This window comes from Pteropus medius, unplaced genomic scaffold, assembly GCF_902729225.1.
Source record: "Pteropus medius unplaced genomic scaffold, Ma_sr-lr_union100, whole genome shotgun sequence".
NCBI classification, from domain to species: Eukaryota; Metazoa; Chordata; class Mammalia; order Chiroptera; family Pteropodidae; genus Pteropus; species Pteropus medius.
In genome coordinates this window covers 19,846,635-19,859,871 of record NW_024340849.1, presented here as the reverse complement: position 1 = coordinate 19,859,871, position 13,237 = coordinate 19,846,635, and the positions used below count along the sequence as shown (strand labels likewise).

Sequence of the window (13,237 nt, the reverse complement as noted above, 5' to 3'; positions counted from 1 at the left end):
AAGAGGTACTTGTCTTTGATGTCCAAATAAAATCAAATTGGAGGTTATAATGAATTTTCACCAGGGTCAACAGCCCTGCCCCCAGGAAAGGAATTTTAAAGGTCAGCTGGTCACCCAGTGGAGCCTGCAGAAACTTGTGTGTAAGGCACAAGCACCCCTTCTGTCATTTGCCTCCATTCATAGAATGAGCAATTCTGGGATTACTATCGAAGAGACCCACCTCCAGGCAGGGGAATAGTGCAGCTCCAAGTGGCACATGGGAGGGGCTTAAGCCATTCTTCACTGTGTAATTTCCATCAGGTCTCAGGCCTGTGTGTGTGGATAACATAGGTATTGTAGGAAATCAGCCAGATGGTGCCCTCTTTTCCATCAGGGAACAGTATAGGGTTGGACCTCCCAATGGGAGAGAACGATCAGCATTTGGACATCTGCCACCGAGAGGGAGCTGTCTACCTGCAGTGCGACCTCACCCTTCTCCTGCCTCTCTCCTCTCTGTTGGCCCCCAGAAGAGCCAGGTGCAGCAGCCGGTGGGTGTTTGAGGATGTGGGGCAAAGAGTGAAACGGGACTGTTACAGACTGAATGCTTGTGTCCCCCCCAAACCCTCCCCCTACGTGATGGTATTAGAAGGTGGGATTCTTGAGGGGTCACTAGGATTGGATGAGATCGTGAGGGTGGGGCCCTCACGAATGGGATTAGTGCTCATGGAAGAGTCACGAGAGAGCTTGCTTCTTCTCTCCGCTCTCTGCCACGTGAGGCCCCAGCAAGAACACACCATCTGCCACCCAGACGAGAGCTCTCACCAGAACCCGACCATCCTGCCACCCTGATCTCCGACTTCCAGCCTCCAGAGCTGTGGGAAACAAATTTCTGTTGTTTATAAGCCGCCCAGTCCGCAGTATGTTGTTTAAGCAGCTGAATGGACTAAAAGAGCCCCTGTTCCCGTCCCCACTGCAGGAGCCTGAGCTCAGGACAGGCCTGAGCTGCATGAAGGAGCACGGGAAGGGAATGCAGTGATGGGTGAGAGATGGCAGTTTTGATGTTGGAGTGGGCCGGACTGTTTAGATAACTGAAAATGTGACTTGTATTGAACTGGACCAGAAAATATATGTGATCTTATCAAAATGGAGTTGGAGAAGGGAGACCAAACAGAGTGGGGGTGAAGGGACGTGGTCAGGAGAAAATGACACCCCTTTCTGGCACCCTACCGTGTCCGGCTTTTTCAATAGAGTGCAGGAAACTTCATGTGAAGTCACAATGCAAATGCAGCGTCAGGCTCGCCCCACTGCCCACCAGACTTCTACACCCCATGTCCTTCCTCAGTAGAACTTCTGGGACCACACAGCTTCCCCTCCGTCTTTCCCTAACACTTGCAGGGCCTGGGTGAGTATACAAATAGAGGTCCACATGTCACATCTAAATCTTTAAACACAGAAGTCACACTAACCAATTGTTAAGTAAACTGTGTCTATCCTATCTTGACAAACAAACCTTCACAAAGACCTGGAAAGCCAGACCCTGGTTAGGTCCTCAGATCCCTTGGGGTTCGGATGAGGCAGAGCCAGTCTGTTAGCCAGAAGCACCCCATTCTTTTCCCACCCCTGGCCTTGACCCACACATTGAAAAGTCTTGCATGTGAACACCCAAGTCCATGTGGCTAAGTTCTGTTCATCCTCCCCCCAAAACAGCTACCCCTGGGGGTGGGGTGCCAGCAGCAATCTGCCCTCAGAAAGAGAGACGTGGGAGAGGGTCACGAAGGTGCTGGGAGCAGTCTTGAAGCTGTCCGGGCAGGGAATTGAGGGATCTCAGGTATCCTGCTCATGTACTTGGCTCAATCCCTTGGCTCTTTAGAGTCCATGCCTCAAGGAGAGCTCTTTAAAACAAGCCCAACTTTCCAAGCCTCACTCTTAAAATCGGATTGCGGTTCCTTTTTTCCAACACGTAGCACAGGCGCTGCAGCCTCTGCCCGCCTGCCTACATGGTGTGCCAGCCACTGTCAGCCCCAGAGTGGTCCCTCTTGTGCCCTGCAGAGCCAAGGGAGGTTGGGCTACAGTTGGGCAGCATCTGGAGAGGAGGCCCCGGCCACATGCAATCAAAGTTCTGCAGTCAAATGGGTCTCCCTGGGTGCCTTCGATGCCAGGCAAACCCTGAGAAATTACCAGCTCTGCATTCTGATTGAAAAAGAGGATGTCCTTATCACTTCCTTTTCCAGCTTTCCCACAGGCACTGGCAATTGATTAACCATCATCCTCAGATTATCCAAAACAACAACTCACATAACCACTGGGATAAGTAATCAGTGCGGATCTCCTCCTCCTTCCCTCCTCCTTCCCTCCTCCCTCCCTTCTTCACTCCTTCCCTCCTTCCCTCCTTTTCCATTTAAAGAATAAAAGGAAAGCAAAGGGGAAAGGGTAAGAACACATAAGTAAGCACCGTTATTTAAAGAAAGAAGAAAGAAGAGAGGAAACCAACATTGACTCGGCAGCTACTCAGTGGCAGGCAGGGCTGGTGGTCCCCATGCCCCTTCTAACCACGTCAGAGCCCTCCAAGTAGATGTTATCATCTCCTTCTTTTTATGATCATAGAAGTGAGCCTGAGCAAGGATGCTGAGTAACACAGGGACTCCAGTGGACAGGAGCCCAGGGTCAGGCTGCCAGTGCCCCCAGGCCAGAGGGCTGGGTCTGAGGGCAGACTGGAGGGAGTCCTTTCCAGCCACCAGGGGCTCTGTCTGGGAAAAGAAGTCAGGTAGTGAGCTTCTGTATCCCCAGGTGCTCACAGTGGCACATTGTGCTGTGTTCTTTCTTGCTATGCCACCCCCTCTTCCCCTGACTGCTACAGCTTCCTCTACCACAAAGGCTCACCTACATGGGACGTCCCAGACATTAGGAAATGAAAATGTGCTTTTGCATTTCAGAGTGCAGCTCCCACAGGATTGATGTTGAAATGGCAAACAAAACAAAATAAAACAAAACGACCAACCAAACATTTTCATTAAAACACATCTCAGCCTCTGCTGTGCCGATTAAGCAAGGAAAACCCATTTTGAGAAAAAAGGCTCAGCATGGAGCTGACTTTTCAGCCATGGCGAAGAAGTTGTGGGTTAAAGTTCTGGGTCCCTGGACGTGATGAGAAAGGCTCGATGGCTGTATCCACTGAGAGGGAGAGAGGGGACAGAGACGATCCACAGTGACCAAACTTACTGCTTGGGAAGGCAGTTTTGAATGTTTCATGGGCTTGGGGAGGGTGAAACTGTGAATGAATGTTCCCCAGGGCTATAGAGGGCTCAGGTGTCAGGAGAAAAGCTGCCAGCATGAGCTTTGTCTAAATAGACTTCTGTTCCCAGCGGTTCTTGCCTCATTCTGGGCCTCATCTTCTAGGGAGACAGGGTGGCATAATGGCCAGGAGTAAGTGGACCTGGGTTCGAGTCCTGACTCTGTCAGAGCTCACCCTGTATCCTTGTCCTCACTGTTTTGCCATTTTGAGCTCTGGGCCTCTCATCTGCAAATCCTGCGTGGCTATGTGACATGTTTTGAGGCCTCCCGACATGGCTAGAACTCTTGTTTGGAGGATTCCCATCATGAATCCTTCCTTCTCAAGGCAGACACCATAAGCTTACTTTCCCAGTGGGCAATCAGGGGGAGGCATGGGGCTTGGCTCTTCCAATCAGATGCACCAGCGCTAGCGCAGTGCAAGTCCAGATCTGTAGGATCTGTTTTCTGGGGAGAATGGCGGTAGAGTGTGGGCCACAAGGCAGAGTTCCAGCGTCCCTGGCCTGGTGTTGGTGGGGTGAGCTGTGGGGTCTGTGCCTAGCAGCAACAGCAATCAAATCTCTGCAGGAGCCGTATGATGCCATGTAGCGTGGGGTTGTTCCTGGCTTCCTGGCCATGGACTTTGTGCAAATTGGCAAGGGCACTCCTTCTAGACACATTACTGCCATCTGCTGGGGAAGGTGCTATACTATACAAATCTAACATGTATTATAACAAATGCATCAATCTGTCCAGGGTGTGAATGGCACCCCTTCAAAAGTGGTGTTATTGTCCAGGATACCACCTCCACAACTGGTCTCGGTGGTCCTGCAAGCCTGACTCTTCAGCCCTTGTAGAAATTCTGTGAGACTCCTTTTCCTTTAATAAATGCCTTTTCTACTTAAGCACCTGGAGTGGGGTCTGGTGTTTTACTAAGAACTCTGACAGATACAAATAGGGATGTGTATGTATAATATGTGCCTCACAGGGTTAAAATCCAGCTGACCAATGGATGTCAAACTCCTTTGAGAAGCCATAAAGCACTTATGTTACTCAGAGAGTCTGTGCTTAACTTGGTTTTAGAGGAACACGGAAAAGGTGTCTGATTCATTCTATCTTCCTTCCTTATTCCAGAAGACTATTTGTTTATTCTCTTGATTCTGTTGTCAGGGCCAGACTTCATGCATAAAGAGAGGAACCACAAGGATGAAAATGAGAGTGTGAGTTATAAATATTCCAGCAGGGAGACTTGTGGGAAAATGGCTTTGCTGGGTCTTGTCCATGCAGTGCCGAGTCTCCTATTGTTACAAGGAGGGATGACATCAGCCCATGTATCATTGGTCTGATGACTGTGTGTATGTGTGTATGCACATGTGTGTGTGTGTGTGCGCACAGACATATCTGACTGCAGATAAAGTGATCAGTCTCCAGGTTTTCCAGGATTGTCCAGATTTGTGATGTCTTGTCCTCATTTGTCAGGCCATTTCTGGGCCCATATTTTTTGGTTTAGGCCATGTGGGCGCTGCCCCTTAAGGTTACAGCAGCCCCTGCCCAGGATGTGGTAGGAGTGGAAATGAGTGGGACCTCCCCAGGGAATTCCCTCGCCATCAATTGCTGGAAATGCATGTTTGACTCAGTCCTCAGTGCTTCAAGCCTGAAAGCAGGGAAGGAGACTATATAGGCTTGATTCCTGCATCCTTGAAGCAGGGTGGGAAGAGGCGGGAGGGGCTGGGAGGCCCAGGCAGGCTGGTACCTGCCCGCTGGTATGATTTCAAGGCCATCTGTTCACTGCTCGAGGCCTGACATGGCTTCCCTCAGGGCCTTTCTTACCAACCTGAACAAGAGCAGAGGCTGCTAAGGTCGGAAGAGGGAGCCTGTGAGTCACGTTCACCCTCTGTGGCTCCTATCAGGGTTTGGACAGAGGGGAGGGCAAAGAGAAGAGAGAGTGCCCACATCCTGAAGGGCAAGCAGCTGGGGTAGGAAGGGGCACCAGGAGGGGAGAGGGGAACACTGGGAGGTTGGGAGGTGGGGCCGCTGGATACAAACATGTTTGATTCTAGAATTTGTCCCAGGTCCCTGGAAGGGCCGCTGACCTGTGTGCAGGCTGCTTTTCCCTCCTACAGGGCCTCCTGACTCTGAGATTGCTCCTCGAAAGTGACAGACTCTTCAGAGGGAACCCGTGGCAGACAAGGCCTCCCTGCCCCACCCTTTCGCCCTCACCGCGCCGGGCTTTCGGAAGGGAAAGTGCACACGGGGGAACAAACAGTTGTGCCATTCTGAAATGCCCACTGCAGTAGGCTCAGAGGACTCGCAGGGAGGAAAGGCTGGCGGGGTCCCAGGAGAGGAGGAATGGGGTCTGTGTAGCAGTTTGTCGGGGTGTGGCATGGACCTCTGTGGCCCCGCCAAGTGGAGACCTCCTGGAGGCCCTGCACACCCGCGTGCAAGAGCAGGCCCTGGGGTCGGATAAGGGCCTAGACGAGCGACAGTCTTATTGCCTGTTGGTTCATTACTGTTACCCTGTCACATATTTGAGGTCTCAAAATAAGACTCGATGCCTTTTCTACACAGACTCCTGTTTCTCTGACCCCAAGTTACTGTAGGCCACCACCTCAGTGGGGGCATGCAGCTGTAGGCTGCCACGGTGAGTTTTGTGAACTTGTCCCAACTCATCTTTTTCACTTGTCACCTGCTTCCCCTGGCACAGTCTTTTTTTCCATGGTCACAAGAGAATATATATCCGCCCTTCCACAAATCAGATGGACGGGATCCCAGGAAAGGGCCATCTAGAAAGCCCTCCTTCCATGCAGGATCTCCTTAGACTTGAAAGGCAACGTTGAACCTGTCCAACGACTGATCGATCTTTCTCTTGCAAAGGATCTCATTCCTCTTTAAGACAACTCTAGACGTTAGAAAGTTATCTTTCTTTACCTGGGCACTGCTGCCTCTTGGACTCTTTCTCCTGTTGGTTCCAGCTGGCCAGACTTTTGGTAAAATCCTTCCTCTACCTGACAGACCCTTAGAAGTCCAAGGCCTATTCTAATGCATTCCGTAAGCCTCTTCTCCAGGTTAAAGTGCACGTTTCTCTGGCCTGTCCTCAGTAGCCTCCTTCTCCCACCTTCCCCTCCCGCCTCCACCGAAGAACCCTTTGCTGTCAGCACCGCAACTCCCTTAGCACCTTGGGGACCGAAGGAGCAGGCCATGCCCGGTGCAGCCCTGTGCAACACCCACCTGGCCAGGACTGGAGAGGATTTTACTCACACGAGTTCAGGAGCACCCAGAGGTCAGGGCCCACTGTGTCCAGTTCCTTACCCCTTCCCCATGTTCACTTCTGACCCTCAGTGGACACCCACTCCCAGAATGAGGACCCAATGATCCTAGAATACCCAAGCTAAATGGAATATTACCTGGTCCTGTATTTTTGACACCACACTATGGTTACCCCCAAGCCCTCGGCCATGAGCTGGGGCCTCTTGAAGCTACAGGGCAGCCAAAAAATACTCTGACTTTACTAGAAGACCTAGAGAAAGGGCGAGTAACGTAACTGGCAAATATTCAAGATGATATTTTTATATTAAGACAAATGCATATATATTATGTGATAGAATGTAGAAACATGAAATTCAAAGCCAAAACATGGGACTTCAGAGGAATTTTACAAAAGGAGAAGGTTACTTCAGGCTATTTCTTTAGAGTTCAGTTCCCAAGTCTGCAATGGGCTGGCCTCTTCTCCCAGGGGGTGTTTGGGTAGAGAACTTGGAGAGTTCTCAACCTTCTTTGTTAATAGAGGTAAGGCAAGTAAAGACCAGAGTAGAGAAGCGATTAAGCTAAGCACACAGAGCTCGGCGGATCCTGGATTTGAAACCCAGGTTTGTTCTTTTCTCTGTACCAAGAAATGCTGCATTAGGTTTTTAAGAATGCTTACCATAGCAAGAAAACGGAGGAAACACAGAAAAAGGGAGGGGCTCTGCGTTAACCCTTAGTGATCCAGAAAACGCAGTTCAAACAACAATTTTAGTCAGAGTCTGGATTTAGTCTGGATTCTGAGTAGAGTCGACGTCGTTCCGTGACGGTATATTTCCTTACCTCTTTTAGGATCCTGCATTTCCTGCTTGGGAAAGAGGCTCAGGTGAAAAAGGAAGTCCAACGCCAGTGCCGGAAGGAGGCCAAGGTGGTGGCAAGGCCATCTGGAGGCCACTCTGGATGCCATGCCAGGAAACTGGTAGAACTGGCTGTGTTAAAACGGTCAGCAACCCTTCCGCATTCCCTTGCTCACACAGCACGGGCAGTAACTGCATGTGCGCATGCGCACTCACGTACACTCGCCTCGCACTCAGGCTCACAGATGCCCCAAAGCTTCTGATCAAACAGTGGCTCACAAAGCTGGAGGAGGCAATTAAGAATTGAGTTCCTACCATGCAACCACCCATTAACAACTGAAATGAGATTTGGAAGGGGGAAGTCAACCTTAGCCAGGGAATTCAGCAAGCATAGCTTTCTTTTACTCAAAACACTGTCCTTCAAATTATTAAATGAGGGTCAAGAGTAGGTGTTTTTTGTAAAGGTATCTGACATCGTTGCAAGTTTGTGACACCCAGCTGTCAAAACCTTAAGCAATGAATGTCTATAGATTGGCTTGTTGCTGTCACCTCTCACAGAAGTGCAACTCTCAATATAATTCAAGTCAATTAATACTGTTTAATAAATAGGCCAGAAAATTAGCTGAGAGTTTTTCTCGGCGGGATGCGGCGTGCAACCAAAGTTATGGAAGATTGTCCCTTGAATCACTAAGGCAAACTTTGTTGAGTGTCATTTTACATAAAGCAATCACATAAAAAAGAGTTATAAATAGAAAAAATCCCAAAGTTCTCCCATAGACAGACAGGGAAATCAAAACATCCAAAAAAAAAAAAAAAGAAACAAAACAAAAAGCAACCCCCATTACCCCACAACCCATTTGCTTCAAGTTCTTCTTGAATATACAGTACTCAGCATCTTTGGATATTTTACAATGTACAACTCCAAACTTCAGCCAAGAGAAAACAAAGAGAACTAACCAGTTATCTGAAAAATTGAGTTTATAAGAAGTCATTAACTTTACAAAATAAAAACAAAAGCCCCAACACCACTGGATTCCAGTTTGTCCATTTTTCCTTGTTTTCTTTTAAAGTATGGGTCAGCCCCAATCCCTTGGCTGATGGGGGGACATGACAAATGACTGAAATGGAGACAAGAATCTAAGAGGCAGCTGTCCAGGCAGGTGACATATGAAGACAAGAGGGCGTCCAAAGCCATTCCCTCTGGCCGGAATGGCATCTGGTGGTATGTGGCGTCAGGGGTCTTTTCTGCGGAGCTGGGGGAGTGACAGAGTCTGTGGTCTTCTCTGGCCTTTTTGTTTTTGTGTGTGTGTGTTTGCTGCGGAAGAAGCCAAGGCAAGAGGAAGAGCGGAGTCTCTGGAGCCCACAGCTCCGGGGATGGGGACACCGGCCCTGGGCGATCTGTGCAGATGAACTTTCCTCCTTTGCTGGCTACTGAGAAACAAAAGCAAACTCAGCAAGACAGGGAGGGATGGGTGGGAAAGGGGAAGAGAAGATCAGGAAGGCACTGGGCCAGCAGAGCTGCCTTCCTTCCCGGGGCCTGCTACAAAGTCGAGAACCAGGGACAGTGTGTAGATGTCCCCAACTCACAGAGCCCTTCAAACCCATACTAGAGCCAAGGCATGGTCTCCGCACACTGAAGGGAGCCCACACCCCAGCTTTATCCCCAGAGTGTAGAGGGAGGAGTTGAGGGTGTTTAAACATAGCAGAGGGGTCAGTCACCAGCAATGTCAAAGCCCTGAGACATCCACAACTTGAAAAGCAAACATAAACTGCGAGAACCAGGTGTTTTGTCTGTTTCCAGGGATCAGAATGGAGGGAGGCAGTTGCCTGGTGTTAAGAGGTGGCCCCGTCCCTTCTCTGCTGGCCTTAGGAGTCCCATGAGACTTCATACAGCTTTGGAAGGAATGTGTGGAGGTGGAGTACATGCTAAATAGTCACCCAGGGGTTCAGACACGCACAGTGGCCGGCCCAGAGAGGAGAGGAGTGTTATATGCGGCATTTCCCAAAGGTGCCTGTGGGCTGAGGACAAGCCCCACTCCAGCTCTCTCTCTGTCACCATGTCTAGTTTGGCCACATTTCTCACCTGTGCTAATATGCAGGTGGATGTGATAAAACTAAATCGGTTAGAGAGCCGGTTCCACCAGCAACTTTTGGAGTGCAAAGTTGCTACCCTCTCAGGAATCCTCTTTGGAGGGACAGGCATGTACATGTGAGTGAGTGAGTGGGAGAGGGGAAACTCACTTACCAGTCCCCTTTCATAGTCGGATGAAATCGGGGTACAAAGGGCTGACCTCTCCACGGTCACAGGACAGCGAGGAAAAATAGGCTCGGACTCCAGAAGCCTTGCCCCTGATTCCAGGAGCCCTCCCTGACAATAGGGCATTTCCCATGAGGGTCCCAGGATCCCTGAAGACCGGAAAAATGACCCACCATAGCAGTCAGCAGGGACTCTGCCATAAAGCCCTGGGGCTCAACCAGGGTGTGTGCCCCAGACCCCTCCCCTCCCCCGCATTGGCCCAGCCACACACCCCTGCCTCTAGCCCCACGTAGGTCCAAAGCGCTTCAGGGCATGCACTGTGGGCCACCTCTGAGGCATGGGCCCCTGTGAGTTCCTGTGTGAGAGCCAGAGAGAGGGGAACAGCCAGGGAGAAGCCAGGCCCCCTGCTGGGAGGAGAGGCCCATCTCAGACAAAAGCAAAAGGGAGGCGGTTGCTTCAGGAGGCCGGGGAAAATACCATTGTTGCTGATATATGTTTCATTTTTCCCTTGTGATTTTGAAATAAAAAGTTCAGACCCATTGGGTGGGGCAGGGTGGGCGTGATGGGAGAGGGGACAGGGCAGCTGGACTGGGGGCAACAAGGATCAGCCTAGTTGTTGGCTTCAGACATGGAGGCCACGTGGTTGAGGCCAGCGAGCCCGGGGAGGCCGGCCAGGCCCGTGGCCCACGGGTCGGGCAGCGGGAAGTAGGGCCGCGCTGCGGCCACGTTCTCGGCCAGCGCAAAGGCCAAGAGGCCCCCTGCGTTCCTCTCGGCCTCCAGCTGGGCGCGCCCGAACAGCTTCATCTGCGTCTCCTCGAACTGCCGCTCGAGCTCCTGCAGGCTCAGCGCGCCCTTGGGAGCCGCCAGGAAGTGCTTGGCCGGGCTGGGGCCTGGGAGGCACACGGCAGCCCCGCCCAAGTGGCCGCCCACTTCGCCCAGCGCAGGTGGCACCACAAAGGCCGCCTTCTCCGGGGCGGGACCTCCCGGCCCGAAGAGCAGGCTCGCAGCCCTCCAGGCAGCGGGCTTGCGGCCGCGTCGAGGCCGAGCCATGCGGCAGCTCTGGCGCTTGATGTGGCGGTGCAGGTGGTCGGAGCGCGTGAAGCTCTTGTAGCAGAACTCGCACTGATAGGGCCGCACGCCCGTGTGGATGCGCATGTGGTTCTTGAGGTCGTAGTTGTGTACGAACTTGGCGTTGCAGTGGATGCACAGGTAGGGCCGCTCCCCCGTGTGCTTCCGCATGTGGATCTTCAGCTTGTCCTGCCTGCAATGCAGATCTGGGAGTCAGTCCCGGCAAGGAACACCAGGAGTCAGTCCTAACTCTCTGCTCCTGCTTCCCCAAAGACCACGAAGACTCCCTACTGCCATGGCTTCAAAACCCAGGAATGGCACCCATGCTCGGGTTTACCTTCAACCCTGCCCTGCCCCAAACAGGCGTGGATTAGTGGGCTGGACCAGGAGCAGTGTTCTGAAAGGCCTCCTCCACTCCAGAACCCCTTCTACTCCTAAGCTCTGAGTAATGAAGCATCCACCTTTTGTCAGGGGCCTGTCTTACAGACTAGAAAACAGACCTGCTGGCGACACAGGCCCCCACAGGTCAGCAGCCTGTCCTTAGTCCTCTGATGGGCCAGGGACCTCTGATACTGGGTTGTGCCTTAATCTCATACCCACTCTCTCCAACCGACAGTCTCTCTCCGTTTCATCATGTGCGTTTGCCCAGAGCCCCTGGGCCCATCCCTGGGCTGTTGTGCTCTGTCTGTCGTCAGTGCTAATCTGGGAGGCTACAGAACCCACATACCTTGTTCAAGTCTCCTGCACTGTGGTTTCTTTTCCCAAGCCCTGGGCTCTGCTCTTTGTCTGCAGACAATTCCAAGATTTACAAAAGAGCCAGGTGTAACAAGAATGCAGCCTAATCTAGGGCAAAGCTTTTCAGGATTTAAACTGTATTATTCAGAGGTAAGGTATGGTGTAGGGGTGGGGCTCCCACCAGGGGGTTGGGAGCCCCTGCTCCAGCTGCAGACCCACCACTAACATGCTAGGTGACCTTAGGCAAGTTACTTAACCTCTCTGCATATAGCTGAACCTAGGGCCAGACATCAATTCCTATTGTCCAGGGCCGATGACAAGAATCTGGGTTTGTCTTACGCTACATTCAACACACCTCCTGGTGATCTTAAAAAGGGAAACTGACATCCCCGGGTTGTCTTCCTAAAGACTGAGAGCTGCATAAACTAGCTAAAAGAGCTTTTCAGCCTGGCTGAGGTGGGGTCAGCTGGGCTGCAAGGACCCCTCGCAGGATCATTCTGGGGCCTTCCCTGACCAGGCCCGAAGCTCTGTGTCCAGTCTCCCACCTCTCCCCTGCAGGTGTGGCTTGGGTGGACCGTCTGCCTATAATTTTTGGCTCGGGTTTTGAGGTCAGAGCAGATGTGGAGCTCAGGCATCCGCCCTAAAATGGCCAGATTTAAATCGCCCTCAACATAACCCCAGGACAACAGGAGCAGGTCCTGATCTCCTGGTATCCCCTGGCCGCTAGAGGTCTCACTGGCTCTCATTTTCAGGAAGGTTCCCCAGGGGCGGGGCAGGAGAGAAAAGGACATTCTTGTGTACACTAGTCGGGACCAAGGGAGGAGGACCAGAGAGGACATACCTGCCCCTTCCACCTGTGCTCAAAGGAAGGGTGGAGGGTGCCTTGGATGTGGGAGTGGGGAGTGGGGAGTGGGGAGTGGGAGGCCTCCAGCTGGGCGCACCTGAACAGCACATCCCTGCCCCTCCCACAGCTCACCAGCTGCCCCAGGGCTGCATAGTGCCCTGAAGTGACATTCCATGCTCCCTTCCCCCCCTTCCCCAGCACACTGCCTTTAAGGTATCTGTAACCCTCATTTCATCTGGGTAATTAGATGTTTGAGCAGGAAGGGGCCTTAGAGAGCATCTGGGCCAGGAGGTCTCAAACTTGAGCATGGATCAGAACCATTATCAGGGCTTGATGAAACGAAGAGTGCCAGGCCCCACTTCGAGAGATTCCGATTTAGCAGGTCTGGGATGGAGACGGTAGAGAATTTGCATTTCTAACAAGTTGCCAGATGCTGCTGCTGCTGCTGGAGCTATTCCATAGACCAATTTGAGAACCAGGGACCTAGACTAATCCTTCACCCTGCAGGTGGGCAAACTGAGGTCTAGGAAGGGGAGCTCTCCACGGTCACTGAGAGCTTAATGGCAGAGTTGGGACTAGACCTCAGGTCTGTTGGCTCCCCGCCCAGGCCTTTCTCCTCACCACCGTAGGAAACACAGTGCGGGTACACAGAGCATCCGTATCCCAATAGTGATGCTGCCTAGTCCTGAGGGATACGTCTGGGGATTCAACACGTTCACTCAGGCTCTGACAAAAACACCGATGCTAGGTGGTCAGCTAGGCTCACTCTCTGGCCGTGTGACTCCTGTCCTCACCAGTGTAGGACTCCACTCAGAGTCATCAGTGAGACTTGAAATATTGCCTCATTTCACCCTCAGCACAACACTGTAAGGTAGATTATTTTCAAAATCATTAATACACATAATTAGTGGTGTTGACCCTGAGGGTCACCCTCAAATAATAAATAATGTAAATGGTAAACTTCAGATATCAAGGGCCTACTACTACTAC

The 13,237-nt window shown here is 51.8% G+C and overlaps 1 protein-coding gene across 4 annotated transcripts in view; it reads right to left on the bottom strand.

Annotated features, from left to right (window-relative positions):
• Positions 1-7,921: 7,921 nt before the first annotated feature.
• The window catches only part of ZBTB7C (zinc finger and BTB domain containing 7C), a 320,272-nt gene continuing 314,956 nt past the window's right edge, over positions 7,922-13,237 (bottom strand). For all 4 annotated transcript variants that reach the window (XM_039842083.1, XM_039842091.1, XM_039842074.1 and 1 more), the window contains one exon: positions 7,922-10,861. In XM_039842083.1, coding sequence (XP_039698017.1) covers positions 10,210-10,861 — 652 coding nt within the window. In that variant the 3' untranslated portion in view covers positions 7,922-10,209. The remainder of the gene's footprint in view (positions 10,862-13,237) is intronic.